We start from the raw sequence: 18,125 nt of genomic DNA, 5'->3' as shown, positions 1-18,125 counted from the left end.
CGTCTCTGAAAATTACTTTCAATCTTCTAATGTAGCAAATACGCGGGATATTGTATGCCTTTATTGAGAATAAAACATATGATATTATTTAAGTAGTTATAGAAAGATAGAACTTAGGGCTTGACTTGAAAATAAATTGATATAATGCCCTAAAACGCATTTATAAAACCAAATTTTAAGGGTGGTGGTCGCACAATGGAACAGCCCAAACGTTACACATAGGTCTGGTATGGAGTGCACGGCGGCGTCTGGTGGATGAAGAAAACCATCAATTTCAAATATACGAACTCCGTACAAACAGTCTGCGTATACGGTGCGGCAACTGGGGGTAATACTCGGAACCCTCTTCAAGGTGGTGGTATCGACAACAGCCATATCCTTTTAAATTGAAATTATAATAACAGCCAAAGGAAAAAAAAATTACAGTGAGCTGAAAATCTGCAACGTTTCGGATCATTACTGTTGATTTGTTGCTTTTAAACATGAGTGAATGTTGTTTTCAAGCGATGGCAGCTATTTGGGCACTTACCGTGTTGGTGATGCTCCAGCGAGCCGAAGCTCTGGCGTCGGTTGGACAGTCGGGCACCGCTGGTGCGGTAAGTAACGCTACCCATATATTTTTTTTGTAATTCGTTATTATTATTTTCAAGAGGCAATGCAAACAATGCAAAATCTTATTTACAACAAGTTTAAAAGATTACCATAGGTTTATTTTCATTGTTTACATGGCATGGCTGTACGTAGACAGCTGGCAGCCGTCTGTTTCGAGGAGTTTTTTAACATTTTTTTTTCATTTCTCCTCGTACACAGACGGCTCGCTATCGTGCAGCCACCATTAGGGGACTTGCAATGCAAAATCCCCCCGTCGGGGCTTTTAAATTTTTGTCTTTAATGAATAAAATTTTCGAAAATTATAGTGACCAGAGTGTAAATTTATATTCCCTCTTGGCATCAATTGCCAAAAAACGGAGAAAAATGAAGTTAAAAGGAACAAAAACAGTGACTTACCTCGGCTGTCGCGCAAATTCACTTCCCCGTTTTATCCGATCTTAAGTACATAAACATATGGCCATCGAGTCCCCTGTACAGATCGCGCTAGAACTTTGGTCTCTGTATTTGGTGAGTGAAGCCAACGAAGTTCAGCTGAACAACCAACAAAACAGAGACCGAAGCTTTTGGTCTAGGCTGTACGGTATGCAAGAATTATTTCTGGAGGGGAGGGGGAGGGGCAACTAGCAAGCCAATTTATGCATAACAATTTTGGAAGAAACTTGAAAGTGAGTCATGGGGACACTTTTGCTTTTCCTATCGTGAAATTAAAGGATTTTGTGCACACTTGAATTTTGTGAAAATTTTCATTAAAGAAAATGTACCTATGTTTTCAAAATTTGCCCCCTGCCCCCCCCCCCCCCTTCATACAGCTATGAGTGTCTATTTAGACTTTAATTGTTTCTGTCGCAGTAAATGAGTGTGGTGTGCATGTATGATGCTGGTCTGAAAGTCTTCTACATGTAGCTCCTTATCAATTATCAGATCATGATGTCCTGTGCTTCACTATAATATCTAGGTCAACATTATTCTTAATTAAAAGTAAAAACAGCATGAGTTGGAATATAGTAATGATTTACTTGTAGGCTTACATGTACCCCATTTATTTTTTGATGTGATGTTGCAAATTTTGTTATAATTGGAGATGTGGAGCACCTTGGCTATTTAAGCCTTAAACCTATATTTTGTGGGTGGTATCATTTGTTAATAGAATAGCACACACTTTTCAAAACAATGATCTTATTTTCTTACCCCTTTTCCTCTTCCTGAACTCTTCTCAGGGGCCGCGGACACTTTTTTCAAAAACCGTGTACAAAAACGTAAAAACAAGATATGATTTTGATTTTTTGGATGGTCAGCCCCCCCCAACTTTAAAAACCGTTCCGCAGCCCCTTCTTCTTTTTTTCATTTGAAAATCAAAAGGTTAGTCACCCCTACCTAAATCAGATATGATGCCTCACGGGTTAATCTCTAGGGTTGGCAGAAGGGCAGAAATGCCTTTATTATTCATACTTTGCACACGATTCAAACAAAGATAACAAACCGGGATGCCCTTTTTTTTACTGAAAAATCACCCATGAGGAAAAAAATAAAATCAATGAATCTCTAAGTTGAATCTATTATATCATAGCCCAGGCCAGGTCTGTGTTCATGTACTTAATGTTTAAAAGATTTATTTCATTTTTTTTTTTGTAAAATTCACTGCGATTGTCCAGAAACACGAGTTGTGTATAGTTGAACAATTTGAGCGCTTCTGTCTCTATGGTTAAGTAGACTCTACCTGAATAAGAGGTTCACTTCTCAATGACAGAAAATTTCTGTCTAGTCTCTGGTCCTGGCCCTGATTGGCAATGGAAAGATGGAAATGTTTTTGTACATGTTTATTGAAAAAGAACCCCTCCCCTGGGTTCCGTGGTCCTTAAAAGACAGGGAAAATGCTCTAAAAATGCTTGAAAGGGGGGGACCTAATGATGCAAATCACAATCCGATGGCAATATTTATATTTTATACACATTTATTGAAAGACAACCCCTCCCCCGGTTTCATGGTCCTTAAAAGATGGGCGAAGTGCTCTAGTGGAGCGTTGTGGCCCAGTAGATTAGTCTTCTGACTTTGAAACAGAGGGTCGTGGGTTCGAATCCCAGCCATGGCGTAATTTCCTTCCGCAAGAAAGTCATCCACATGGTGCTGCACTCAACCCAGGTGAGTTGAATGGGTATCCGGTAGGAAGAAATTCCTTGAATGCTTGAGCGCCTTGGCAGCTCAGCTAAAGCCGGGGTAATAATAATAGCAGGGCCCGCTGGTAGAACAGTTTTTGAAACTGAAGTGGCTACTCTGGGTAAATATACCTATATTATTATTATTATAGAAATCTAGAAATGCTTGATTATGTGCTTTAAAAAATCCCCTTACCAAATTTTTTTCAATGTCAGTTCCAACTTGAGAAACATCATTCTCTATGAATTTTTTGTTAACAAATCCTTCTAATGCCATGCTATCATACATGATTCTTGTCTCGACAATCAAAACCTACCCTTTTATATACAATTTGCTAGTAATTTCATTTAGTTCGAGCAGCCCCTCATTTAGTTTGAGCAGCCCCCCTTTATTTGAATAAAAATAACAACATATCGACTAAATTTAAGTTAAGGGTCCCATCAAACCAAACAACGAGCATTGAATAGATAGATAAAATTAAAAAACAAGCACACCACCGAAAATTTAATCAAAATCTGATGTACAAGCAAAATAAGAAATTAACTCCCACTTGCAGTAAAAATATTATAGTCTGATGGCAATTGTAATATGGATGAATTTCATGACTTGATTTTTGGAGCAGAAAGTAGAAGAAGAGATTAATTAAAAGGTAAATCCATCAAAATCATTATTATTTTTAGTATTTGTCCCTTCCTGCTCCTTGTAATTTTTCTCTTATTTCCTTTTCGTAGCGCCTTGAGCACATAATCAATGTGGATTTGGCGCTTTAGAAATACTCTGTATTATTATTATTTTAGTCCAAATGAAGAAAAAGTAGTTGGTCAATCTTTCCTGGGTTTTCAACTTTTCATATCATATACCTATATCACAGACCTCAGAATACATACGTTATCAGCATTGCAGTGAGAATGTGTTTGCATCATATTGAAAATGTAAGAAGATAATCACACATTGTAATTCTATTCACAAGCACTTTGCATTTGAAACGAAGCTATAAATTTACAAGTCTGATATCCCTTATGAGTGAATTCCAAATAAATGTACGTTTATCCATCCTGATCAAGAATTTTAGGTCATTTTCAGTTTCTGCAAGCGATGAGCTGATTTAATGTGAACTCAACATGTACAACCCTATCTTTGATTTCATTCTTGTATAAGGTGTTGGCAGCATATTGTCCAAAATGAAACAAGATGCTGTGCTCATTTTTATTAGTAGTACTGATGAGAATAAATACATGTACATGTATACAGTACTTGAAACTGCACAGTTTATTGATTGATTTGAATTAAATCTTGAATGGATACTGTGTAAAATTAATTGATTTTTTTATGGATGTCATTTTTTTATTAAGAAGACAAGATTTACAGATTTGTCACAGCTTATCATGAAATGCAGGGTAGAAATATTTTCAAGTTTTCAAAGTATAAATGTTCCTCTCTTTACTTTATAATTGCATCAATTTATCTGGAATTGACAGAATGAATAAAAAATAATAGATATGAGTAAAATGGAAAAACGCTTTTCATTTAAGGTTTGTAATGGTTGAACTATTAAACAATATTAAATTTTATGAGATTGCTTTTCATTTAAGGTTTGTAATGGTTGAACTATTAAACAATATTAAATTTTATGAGATTTATTAAGGTCAAGTCCACCTCAGAAAAATGTTGATTTTAATCAATAAAGAAAAATCAGACAAGCACAATGCTGAAAATTTCATCAAAATCGGATGTAAAATAAGAAAGTTATGACATTTCATAGTTTCGCTTATTTTCAACAAAATAGTTATATGAACGAGCCAGTTACATCCAAATGAGAGAGTCGATGATGTCACTCACTCACTATTTCTTTTGTTTTTTATTGTTTGAATTATACAATATTTTAATTTTTACGAATTTGACAATTAGGACCTCCTTGCCTCAAAGCACAAAATGTTAAAATAATGGAATTCCACATGTTTAGGGAGGAATGAAACTTCATTTTACATGACAATGACAAGAAAATAAAAATATTTCATATTTCATATAATAAAATACAAAAGAAAAAGTGAGTGAGTGATGTCATCAAATCTCTCATTTGGATGTAACTGGCTCGTTCATATAACTATTTTGTTGAAAATAAACGAAACTTTAAAATGCCATAACTTTCTTATTTTACATCCGATTTTGATGAAATTTTCAGTGTTATGCTTGTTGAATTTTTCTCTTTTTATTCAAATCAAGTTTTTTTGGGGTGGACTTGTCCTTTAATCTTCTTTCTTATCTTCCATTCCATCATTAGCTTATCCCATCCTTGTTAAAGGGGTATGCCATGGAATAGGGATTTTCATTCTAATTCACATTTTTTTTTTTAATATACTTTTGTATTTTCATCACTTCCTATAAATACTCAGTATTATGCACATCGTACAGTACAATATGTATGAATAAACACTTATAATGATATGTTGACTTCACCCATGCTTTGTAAAGTAATGTTATCAATGTCAAAAATTGAAATAATGATTCTTAGTGTTTCTTACCAGGTATATGTGTCCCACTAGGTCAGCATTACATGTAGGGGAAGGCGGGGTAAGTTGAGCATAGGGGCAAGTTGAGCCACCAGCTCCAGGCCAATAATGAATGACTCAGACATTGTGGTGGTGTCATGTATTGATGACCCATTGCATAACCCCTAACCCCACCATATTGTTTTCAACTTTGAAACAAAAAGTAGTTTTTTAGAGGGAAAAATATGAATTTCAGCCAAAAAAGTAAAAAAGAGTGTGAAATAGATAAGTGCTTTATAAACACACACGTCTTTAAATATAATAAAGACATGATAACAACATTATTAGTCCAGGTATGGATCTTCATTCTTGTCATAGTCTTTTATATGATGGATGCATAATAAATATGTGGATACAAAATTATCGCACTAATTTCGGACTGGGGTAAGTTGAGCCAAACAGCATGGGGCAAGTTGAGCCATGGTAATTCCTATGGTAATGTATCTTAAAAAACAAACAAACCATAAAAATCGATTGAAATGCTGGCTGAAAGGAGCAAATTTACATGACTGCTCTTTTCCTTTTACAGGATGTTAGTATTTATAGAGAATTAGCAAGTGAGAAGACTTTAAACAAAAACTTGACATGCTGGTTCTCCCCTCATACATGTTGTACATAGTTTTTGTGGCTCAACTTACCCCAGAAGGTGGCTCAAACTTACCCCATATATGGGGCAAGTTGAACCATTTGACATCGTTTTTTTCAAAGGTCACGATGACTTTCAGTGTGGGGATAGAAAGTTATATATAGGTGGAAAATATTTCAGAAGAATTAAATTTCAAGGCAAGGTACTTATTTCGACAAGATTATTAATCATATCAATTCTACCATGCAAAAAGCAAAAACTGTCACAACTTACCCCGCCTTCCCCTACCCAATAATCACCCCTCTCTGCTCTTTAATGCCAGGCTGACTTTGGTAATTACTGAGCAATTAATGATCTTTCAGAGGCATTCTTTACAGGAATTCTTTGGCCAGCATAGAGTTCTGATTTTAATACACTGATATGCCTTGGTGCCGTTGGTGGCCACCTGTATAGAAGGACCATCTGTCTATAAAGTTTTGTCTCACATGTCTTTGCCATTGAAACATTACAGGAACCTGTCCATAAAGACCACTTTTGTTACCTCTATTTGATGATCACTCTATACAGGTTTCACTGTATAGGCACTTATTCCTTGGTGGTCAGTTTCATTGGAATTGTCTTTGTTCGCATTCATTTAGAGATTTTACACATACATATACATAACTAGAATTTATCTTCAATGAGGAAAAAATTTCAGAAATTCATTTTGTTATTATAACCAGTCTGCCACCACATACTGTGCATATATAGAGTTTATCTTTAATGAGGAACATTTCAGGATATTGATCTATAATTTTCTTGTGCACACATAGACATGAATCATATTTTCGTTGCGAGTTGATTGAGTCATGGTGTTCAGTGAGCGATAAGATATGAATGAATCCTGGGAAACAGCATCCAGAAGAAAGATTTCAAACCTTGAAGATGGACTGAAAGACATCATGGATGGCCTTGGCCTTTTCTAAATCTGTAGAAATTTCCAGCACATGAGCAAATGGCGGTCCTTTTTAGCGGTGGCGGCGCATGGAGAATACGGGCGTCTTGTCTATTCACGGAGCCATGCAAATAAGGGGGGAATGTGGCTGGAGTATTTATTGATCCATGAGGGAGCTAGAGAACCACGTTTAGGGAGGATTCATTTCATCTCTCCCTTTCTTGTCCCTCCATCTCTCATAGTTTTTTGTTTAAAGGGTTACACTTGTAGTTGAACCTTAGTAGAAAGTACAAGGCATTGACAGTCATGGAGGAGTGTAATCTTAAACTCGCATGAGGATGATTTGTACTATGTACTGTATTTCATTCAAATATTGGTATTCAAATCATTCAATAGCCCTCTTAATCATTCCTTTCCTTAGTCTTTTTTTTAAAGTTGCACAAAGTTTGTAGTTAGTTTAGCCAAGTTGTAGAAAGTACAGTGTACGAGTCATTAACATTTAAATATGAGTACATGTATGTTAAACCCTAATGAGAATTATTTGTTATATATCATTCAAATGTGGATGTTACTTAGTAATGCTATCTTGACCTTCCATTTTCTGCCTGCTATCATATTAAGGTACTCTTCGATACATTTTAAATGTGAATGATATTTTAAAGCAGTTTTTATTCAAATTCATTGAGAAATTAGTGCAGTAATTTATGGTAATGTATTAATATAGTAATGAATTACATGTAGTAATAGTGTACATGTAGAACTAAGTAAACAAATAAAGAGAAGGGACAGTTGAATACATTAACAAATATTTTGAGGAAAATGATTGCAATAACAGAATGATGTTGTATGTTTACGTGTGTTCTACATCCTGCATGTATGCACCATGATTATTGATAAATGAGAACGTTTAGCAAATGAAAATAATCACTACTCATGAAAGCATCTAGATCTTTGCATCAATTTGTTTTCTGATTCATCCATTTTTACACGAAGGTTGTGTAGCATTATTTATATTTGTTTTCAATTTTTTTGACAGGGTGACTGTATTAATTCTCTGGAAAGTGGTGATATTCTGTGGCAGGAAAACTTGACAGACTCCTATGTTGACGTTGTGTGGGGCTATGGGGCACAGGTGAGTGGAGTGTAGCAGAAGCTATATTTTACTGGTTACACCAGCAGTTGGTATTAAAGCCATTATGGATACCGGTGAATATTTCTTAAAAGGTCTTAGAATTTTGACTCTGTACTCTCTGAATGCTAAACAACTAATCTAGCACTTATCACAATCCTTTGAATTAAGGTATACATGTGCAGCAATATACATCTGTACATCTTTTTAAACAGTTTCACTACCAAGAGAGGTAAAATCCACTCTCAAAAGATGTAATTTCACACCAAAACGATTCCAATGAAATACTGTAGGAACAATTATATGATTTACAACTGTATACATGTATCTACAATTGTATGTACATAAATTAAAAAAAAAATGTTCCAATTCCATTCCATTCTATGCACATGAAGATGGGGGGGGGGAGTCATGTCTTGGTATTTAGTGGAAATTGAGTGCGTAATTCTGACAGTATTCTAAGCCGTTGCAATCTTGGATTTTGGTCCAGAGCAAAGACTGTTTATGAGGTAGTCCAAAGACATGATCATGTTTAAAGAATGGCTACCTCTTTTCTTAGTTTTATTGTCAGCATATGCAGCTGTGATACTCAATGTAATCAATTTGCTTCTCCCTTCTGTCCTTATCTCAAGCTAACTGATTGTAGTTGTTTAATGAGGGGATGTAATTTGAGTTTGATTGATGATTGAGCAATAGAGTTTGCAAGAGCTGTATTCAGACCGACTTGATCACCATAGTACCAGTTGAATTATGAGAACAAGCCTCAAAATATTTTTTTTTTGCATTCATGCCAACTCAAAGCAGACTGTTTTTCAGGTATAAAGTTCTTGTAGTGATGTGTACATGCAGTATGGTCTGATTAGCAGGCGAGGTGCGAGCTGCCCACGGCACTGACATCGAACTACTCGCTGGGATGAGTAAGAACTTGTAATTTGCTTTCATACTGCAGCCAAACTACCTATGACCTTGGAAAAAAAAACCTATGAAAGTTCTTGTAATTTCAGCAAGTACCTACTATTTAGCAGGTATTTTCTTTCGTGGATATTATATGCTTATTCTCTTTTTAAATGGGAAAAAATATGTTGTATTTCCTGATCGGGGTACATCAGGGAAACTTTCCTGATCAGAGAATATCTGGTATTCTTAACATTGCGGCAGTCTGAATGCGCCTAAGTATATCCCCAGAATGGATGTACAAGGGTTTACTCAGCAAACTTGGTCTGGTCATTAATGTCTGAAGGAGCCTGAAAATGCAGAATAATAAAAAGAATGTGCTTGTTTTTTTCTTGTAGTCTTTTGATTAAAACAAAGCCAAGTGTTTGTAGAGTACTGAAACATCAATTTGTGTCAGGACAGGTAATCGAAGGGAACAAAGAAAGGGGGTGGGATGTTCTGTAGAAGATTTGCTCCTGATTAAATTGTGCTGCTGCCGTGGTGACGTAAATCCTAAGATTGTTTGAACCGGGGTGCAGGCTCTTAGGTTACTGCCCTAGATCGTGGCAAATTTAGTTTGGCATGGAGAACCAGAGCTTCTAGAAACTTAATCATTGCCTCGTGGAAAGGGAGATTGTGTTAGCACGGGTCTGTGGGATAATTTGAGAAGGTTTAGAGAAAGAAACTCTGGAAAAGGGGCTTAATTTTGGTTTCTACATGTCTGTTAAAATGGACCTGCAGAGGGTAATTGTCTTTTTTATGTTAGTTTTTTAAAGGACATAGGGCATAGGGCTATTCTGTTTCATTTGATTTGCCTACCACAGATTAGGAAAAACAGTGTTCGGGATGTATTGTAAATGATCTTGATTTACTTAAAAAAGTGGCCATTCACCCATTTTTCTCAACTGCCTCCAGCTCCACATTTTGCTAATTACAGAATAGAGAAATTCCTGCTGAATTTAAAAAAAGGAGCAGTTTAAGTTGGGCTGCAAATACAAACAGTATGTATTTTAGGTCAAGATGTTACGGCTACATCATGTACTGTATGTAGTAAATGTGTTTAAAAATTGAAATGTGAAATAATTCCATTGAAATTGATGTTTGAAAAAGTGTTTATGCGCAGTTATGGTTTTCTTCTTAAGTTGAAATTTTGAGAATGTGCATTATGTATGGTCGTTAAAAAAAAAAAGGAAATCTTGGTGTTTAATGCATCTTTCTGAAGTTAAAATAGGGAGAGAAGTCCTTGAAGAAACCAAGAATTGTGGGTAGCCTCTTGGCTTGTATTGATTTGTCCTGGATATGTCGAGGGCAGCAGACTCATCGATCCTACCTGTGTGTACACTGTTACCGTTTATAGGTAACATAGAAGGGTCATCGTGTCATAGCAACCAGCAGAGCATGCTTTTGGATGCACTTCAGAAACTAATCTAATGACCAGAAAGAACCTTTTCCTGCCATCTTGTTGCAATGTCATACATGTATCTTAGTATCTTCTGCCGCCTTCTATTTCTTCTCCTCCTCCTTCTCCTCCATCTCCTCCTCCTTCTCTGTCTTCTTCCTCTTACCTTTTCTTTTTCTTCTTTTCCTTCTCTTCCTTCTAATTCTCCTTCTCCTCCTTTTTCTTCTCCTTCTCCTCCTCCTCCTTCTTCTTCTCCTTCTAATTCTCCTTCTCCTCCTTTTTCTCCCCGTCTTCCTCCTCCTTCTTCTTCTTCTTCTAATTCTCCTCCTAAGTCTCCTACTCCTCCTCCTTCTCATCATCCTCCCCCTCACTCTTCTCTTCTTCTTTTTCTTCACCTTCACTTTATAAGCTTGATTATAGTGACCAGTTGAATTCTGGGATTCATATCTAATTTGGTTTGAAAAATTTCCATTGATTTAAATCCAAAACCAAAGTTTGGCGGGTCACCATAATCACAGCCGATCTAGATTTATTTCATAATCTTGAAATTTAGTGTACATATATCCATTTGATATTGATAGGCAATTGAATAGATGCCATTCCCTGAAAACATTCACTCTACAATGATAATATTTTGTGAAATTTAACCACAAAACCATAGTTTTTGTAGTATAGACAATGACAGAAGGTATTAAATGCATGCTGCTGCCAGTGTACTCACTTTATAAGCAAAACACTTAATGAGGCAGTGACTGATAGTGACTTTGTGAAGTACCAATTGATGTCCAACAGAACGTCAGCTGGTCAGGATCTAAAGAGATCTTGAGTGGTTAGACTGGTCAACATATATATCTTGGAGTAAGAGAAGAGAAGGATGGAGAAAATGGAGAAAATAAAGAAAGTATGAGAAAGATGGAGAGAGCAATGAAAAGAAGCAAGAACGAAGGAGGAGGAGGTGTGTGTGTGTGTGTGTGAGAGAGGAAATAACAAAGTGGTAAAACATTGAACGATGGAGATGATAAGAAAATAGGTTAGAAAAAGAGAGGGCTGGAAAGAATAAAGAAGAGATGAGAGAATGAGAAAGAAGAAAAGAAAAAAGAGATACATGTAGGAAAGATGGAGAGCACTAGAGATGATTAAGCAAAAAAGATGAAACACTCATAATTCTGTGGAGCATGATTACAGAGCAAACCAGAATTATATCAAAAAGTAAAACTTATAGAATGGTAATTCGTAATCTGATTTTTGTTTGGTCCTTAATAGATGGCACTTAGATTATTTTAATTTTAAGACATTTAGAGTGAAAGAAAAAGGAAAATATCACAGATTTTGAATACAATAAAGAAGAGATGAGAGAATCAAGAATGAGATAGAGGTAAGGTTTACATTATAACAGTGAAAACCTTCAAAGAGATTGGGGGATAAGAATTATTGAGAATTGTGCATGACTGTAATTTCAGCGATGGTTTTTATACACTTCATTCCATTTCATTGTCTGATACATACATGCAACTTTTTATTTTGTCTTTATTATCCAGGATACGTGTCACACTTTAAAGGAGTGTTTTGGGATTAATGATACTGAAGACCAGATGATTGATATCCAGCTAAAACCCATCCAGATTCAACAAGGGGTTAAAATCAGGTAAGCTTATAAGATGTAGTAAACAGCTCAATTTTAATGTCAGTCAGATGGTGTCCATTTGCTGGATAGTTGCGGAGTGCAGGGAGAGATACCAACCAGTACGATTTTATCATTTTTTGTATGCTTATTCAGTGACAATAGAGCAATACAATATTTTCTAAATGTTAAGTAGTTTTTGCCTTGAAACATGCAGTCTGTAGGAACAATTCTGACAGCATTCCTTTTTGTCTTGCCTGCTAACAGATGTGTAATATAGATGTTGCTTTAACTTGTGGTGGAGGTGTTGTCACCATAAAATCTTAACCGAGATGTGTTTGGTTTTGTTATTTTGTCTACATGACGGTGCACATTGTAATACATGTGTATAAAATACCAGGGGGGGGGGGTAAAATTTTTCATGACTGCATCATCTCTATTTGATAGCATTGTACATAGAAACCATGTAACTCATATTAGCAATCACTTTGAGAGAGAAGATGAAGAAATCATTCTCTTTTCCATGCTGAATATTTGTTTCGGCATCCAAACAGCATGCAACAGTAAAAATATAGAACTCATAGCACACTCTGGCAGTGGAGCTGGAGGCTAAAAATTGACTTTTCCCAACGGTAATCAATAAAAGGTGAATATTAGATTAACGAGTGATTGCAATCATATATACTGCGATATACTTTCGCTAATCTCTTCGACAAATCTAGTCATGGGTATTACAAACACCTCGCTCCCCGACTCGGAAGAGGGTTGAGCACACATGCGTGACATTTCTGCATCTCAAGCTTCTCATTTCTACTACTGCTACTCACGTTACCTTTGATTGTACATACTTCTGTTCATTTCTATCGGCCTGCTCCTCTCATTTCATCAGTTTTCTAGTTCAACTTCCCTAAAGCTGTTTTCTCTGTTGATATGGCAAAGATTGTAAGAATGTATGGTAGTGGATCGTCTTGCCGAACACTTTACATGAATTCAATCATATCAAACACATTCTCATAAAATTGACCAAACTTTCACCATAAATACAGAATTACCTACAAAATATAATATGTAAAAATTTTGCCGAAATCATTATTCCTTTTTACGATATTAGCTTCCAATCGGACCCCTCTTCGCATGTGAAATATTTTGGTCACTTGAAAAAGGTATTGTATTACCGAACATGTGTTTTCTATGGGAAAGTTGAGAAAACAACAAAATCACTGATGAGCTATTTCGACCATATTTTATAATTTCTTGAAGACTTTGAATATGGGTTTTGACCATTTTTCATCATCTTTCTATTCAAGTTCCCTTTGGAAGGATGTTGCAAAGTTTTTAGCATATGAAATTATTTTCTGATGCGTGTGATGCACGCATTCTGTAATACAAGGCTGGTCGGTAATACAATCACTCACTACATGTATATATGATTTACTTGGAATGGGGTACCGGTATCCTTTTTTTTCTTTTAGAAATCCAACAAGTAGACTGGGGTCTTATCAACTTTTTTTTAGTCAAGAAATGACTGAAGTGTAATTCATTATGACTATCAGGCTTCTGCAAGAAGACTGTTATTTCCCTAATTAAAGTCCCTTTTCCATAAAGCTGTTTTCTGAATGGGATTCACACTACACTGTATAAATGTCTCATTCTCATTCAAGGGATGAATAAAAGAAATGGTGCTTTCACATGTTTGTGTCCTATATACCAATTTCTGTGCACAGAGATCTCATCTTACAGATTTAAATATCCTTTATAACAATTGATTAGATTAACCATATATGATACCTACCTCACATGTACAATGTAGCAGAGACTGCATTTGTATGAAAGAAAACAAAGACCTCACACCAGTCATCATTCTGTCAATTTGCACTTTTGGGTTTCATTTTGCCACTACCACTCTCTTTTCTACCATGTGTTCACAGAGACGCGCAGAAAGCGGTTATTGCCACGTGCAAGAGTAAGGAAATGTGCAATTTTCTCTCTATTTGCACCTACCTCCAATAATGGCTGGGAGCTACATGTATGGGATTTGTTGCAATTCTAAACAGAACCCTTTGGCTAATATTACACACTCTGTTTGCGATGACGACAGTGGAAGAAACATTCATGTATACAGCAGAGTTGTCCTCCATGCTTTCTAAATTGGTGCATCTCTTTATGAGAAATTTAAAGAGGGGCGGAGACATCCATTATGCAATTGAGTTATTTTGCTTGCTTGTTAATTTGGTAGATCTTTATTTGTATGGAGTTGAATGGGAATATATTAAAGAAAAAATGCAGATGGGGAAAGAGAGAGAAGGGGATGGCATGAAAGGAGAGGAGGAGGAGAAGAAAAGATGGAAGAAGGAGGAGGAGGATGAGAAGGAGGAGGAAGAGGAGAAGAAGAAGATGAAGAAGAAGAAGAAGAAGGAGAAGAAGAAAAAGAAGAAGAAGGACAAGGAGGAGGAGGAGAGGGGGGAGGGGGAAGAGAAAAAGAAGAAGAAAGAGGAGGAGGAGGATTGATTAATTATATTTAAGCCTTAAATGAATTGAGAAATTATTTTCTTATAAATAAACTTATAGATTACCACAATAATGGAGGAGTACTGACAATTCAGGACGATATTGTATACTGCACATGTATAGTCTGTAGAAATTACTGACAAACTAAAAAAAAATATAATTTGCACCCAACTGCACAGTAAATTTCAAAGATTCAAAGTGAATATAGATTAGCTGTGAATAGTGACCAGTCTAATAGTAAATTTACATTTGAATCTTGTGGACTTAAATATTAAGTTGAAATATTTGAAATTAGAATACTTTTTAGATTTAAAAGTTAATCCCTAAGATTAAAAATAATCTAATGTTTCTGGCCGATCTGGATTCATTTTGATTTCTTGAAATTTCGCGTGTAGAAGTAGAAGTAGGCTTCAAGTACAGTATATGCTATTCACAGTGCACATGTATTAAATTCATTTATGCACATAATGTGTATGAGCAAGATTGTGTTTCATTTGTCTTTAGCACATGACTGTGGATTGTTAATATAAGATAAATAAGCCACAAAGACAAGCCGGGGTCTACTCAAGAAGGGTGTATGGAGGAGATGCATGAAGGAAGACGGACGGCTCATGAATGTCTCCTGGAGTTCGCGTTGTAATGGCTCCCATGCTGTTTGAGGAGTATCCAGTGTTGCAGATGGAGTGGAAAAGTAGAATGTTTGAGAAGCTTTTTGTCAGTTCAGCTGCGTCTTCTGGATGTCAGATGTGACAAGTCACTTTATGAGTCGAGAGAACAAATGCTGCATTAATTAGCATTTCGTGGTGATGTCAAAACCTTGGAGTGATCAGAATTTTATAATATGAAAAAATGCTTTATTCCATCACATGTTTGCTTTGAAAGTTATATTTTCCATAATCAATGATAGTTTTTTTTATTGTGAAAAAGGGACTTTGATATTAAATACAACCAGAATATTTATTATAAACAACCAGCTATTGCTTTCAGTTTTGATACATGTACTTAGTGGTAAAATATTTTTTTTACTAGAAATAATATAGTTACAGTCCTACTCCTAGTGATTATTAATTTTTTGTTTAAGTATATTAGGACCTATTTATGACAAATGTAGTGTGTATAAGATTTTGTCAAACAAAAGAAACCCTTTAGGAAGAACAGTTATAAGTAGGGTGTTTCCCTTTTCAAATATTTTTTAAATTACTGGTTGTACATTTTGTTATTTTTCATACATGTACAGAGTACAGACAAATCCAATGGACCAAAAATGCTCTTTAAGCGTTGGCAAGATCTGTAAATTGGCTTACACATTAAATGAGATGTTCGGAGAAATTCTCAATGTAATTTAGTGAATTGACACTCTACACATGGATGAGAACATTTCCTTCAAGTTATTGGTTTGTGATCCGTGTCCCCAAAATAGCATCATTCACTCAAATTGTTTAGTTGTACATTCAGAACAATTGGCTCTGATGTAGAAGATGGGTGTAAAATCGACTTTCTTGGAACAACAAATGGAGAGTGAGATCTGGTTGTAGCAGTAACAATCTGCCTCTTCCAATCTCTTGTAAAATCCAAGATCTTGTTATAAAATCTTGGAGCTGGGCTCATCTCGTTCAGCCCCTGTAATGTATTCCCTTATTTGATCAGATACTCTTTCCATCCGTCACTGCAAGCGCTAATAATCCCCTACGACGATGAGAGATCTCACCAACCATCACTACCTTCCTGTAATATCCTGAAGAAGAGAAGAATTCACTGCTCTGCTCCTAGTTTGCTGTGCGAACCCTTCACACCAGGAAAATGGTCTGAAAATGTAGCCTAAAGTCCCTGGCATGTACTTGTGTACAGAAGGCCCCTCTCCCTTAGGTATTGAAACAGCAAGTTGTATTTGTGCTAGTCTTGTGTGAAGACCCACTAGTTGATCAAAGTTTCAACCAGGGTCTGTGCCTGCAGACTACTCCTAGTATATTTACCCGTAGTATGTAGATGCCCCTCTTTTTCCAACACCGGCCATTCCCCTTTAAAGTGGCCTGCCCATCTCTTGTTGGCTACTGTCGCTTGTTATCCTAGGTGATATTCTTCAGCAATTGCCTCCCTTACCAATGAATCTATCGCATATTAAGCGCGGTGTTGGAAGTGTAAAAACCTTTCACGTCCTGTGTATCATCCTAAATTGGTTGCCAGAGCAAATTTATCCAACCCGTTATGCCTAGTACATGCAGTGTTGCAGGAAAGTGGTGCTTCACTCCAAGTTTCTCTTGCCCTCAGTCACAACATAAAATTGTGTGCAAACAGCCTGCCGTTGGCAATTAGATAACGCTCAACTTGGCTGATCTATTTTTCATAAAAGCGAGCCCTTCTATAAACTGTGTCCCCTTTTCAATTAAGTTTTCAGCAGTCATCTGCGTTGATTGTGTGTGGGTTAGTGCTTAGATGATTTGCTGACGCCTTCCTGTTTTTCTTTGTCCAAAGTATAATCTACTATCATCATGTGGTAGTATGCTTTACGTGTGACTGGGACATGTTCTCTCAAGTCAGCTTTATACATCTAGGAATATACCATTTAGCACAGAAAGGGTCACCATTTGTGCATAATGTCATTCATAACACCAGGGGCCCATAACACAAAGCTTAGCATTGACCACAGAACATTTTTCTACGATTGTTTGCATTGACTACAATGTACCATCAATCATGAAAATCAAGCGTATTATTAATCGCTAACCTTTGTGTTACGGGACCCAGGTTGGGCTGTGTGGTACATTATCACAATTTCCAAGCAAGTGATAATCTTGATTCACTAGTTTCTGTCCATAATTAGGATAACCCGACCCTTTTTATTAAACCTACATGAGCACAGGGCCTGGAGAAAAGGGGGGGGGGGAGAAGACATGCTACTTTTGAATGACTTCTGAAGCTATACAGAAAATGAATGAACATTGAACAAATTGTGTTTGGTATCCTTTTCTCTCTAGATAACAATATTCACGTAGTATTATGAGTACCAGTTTGTCAATGTAACCTGGAAATCACTACCCTTTTGATTGCATTGAATCTGTTTGATCCTTAGGGGCTTATCCCTGCAGCGGGTCTCTCTTTCCTCGTCTCAGTTGCATTGTGGGATAGGATGTCGTAGTTAATCTTCGTCCTCATGGGGGTGCAGTGTGTTCGGGCAGGTCATGTAATAAATATCAATATTGGACAAAGACACTGGGTCTCCCTGTTAAAGATGCAGTATATCCAACTTGGTTCAGATTAGAATTGAAACCATATTCTGAAGCCATGGTCTAACACTGTGTTGAATTTATGGGAAGCCAAATGTGTCAAAATTATGCGAGAGTTAACATTTTTTTTAGTGATTAATGTGTTCTTTTACCCCATACATTTATGTTAATGGTGTAGAAAGCCAGTTTAGTTTCTACTATTCTCAGACAGTTCTTAATGATATTGAGTTTCAAATGAGCTAATGATTTGAAAATGTACTGTCTATTAGAGATCTGTCTCACAATTAGCTTTCCATAGTTGAACTACACATTTAGACCAGGGTATGAATCCAGACCATAATGTTGATCCCTGGTTCGATATGGACTTAAGTTTTGTAGTCATGCTGTAATTTGGATATATTTTACAGACCCAAGGATAAAGTACATGTAATACTTAGAATGTCATGATACAATGGCTACTTCAGAAGTCATCATTA

The 18,125-nt window shown here is 36.2% G+C and overlaps 1 protein-coding gene across 1 annotated transcript; it reads left to right on the top strand.

Moving 5' to 3' along the window:
• The first annotated feature begins 268 nt into the window (after positions 1-268).
• On the top strand, positions 269-12,149 carry LOC121418498. Its single transcript, XM_041612406.1, has 3 exons — positions 269-596; positions 7,872-7,967; positions 11,835-12,149. Exons 1-3 carry the CDS (start codon positions 483-485, stop codon positions 11,943-11,945), a joined length of 321 nt encoding a protein of 106 aa, XP_041468340.1. The 5' UTR covers positions 269-482; the 3' UTR covers positions 11,946-12,149.
• The last annotated feature ends 5,976 nt before the right edge of the window (positions 12,150-18,125 follow it).

The sequence above is a fragment of the Lytechinus variegatus genome, chromosome 7 (genome assembly GCF_018143015.1).
Source record: "Lytechinus variegatus isolate NC3 chromosome 7, Lvar_3.0, whole genome shotgun sequence".
Classification (NCBI taxonomy): domain Eukaryota; kingdom Metazoa; phylum Echinodermata; class Echinoidea; order Temnopleuroida; family Toxopneustidae; genus Lytechinus; species Lytechinus variegatus.
Note: the sequence above shows the minus strand (reverse complement) of the source record. Positions and strands in the feature narration are given on the sequence as shown.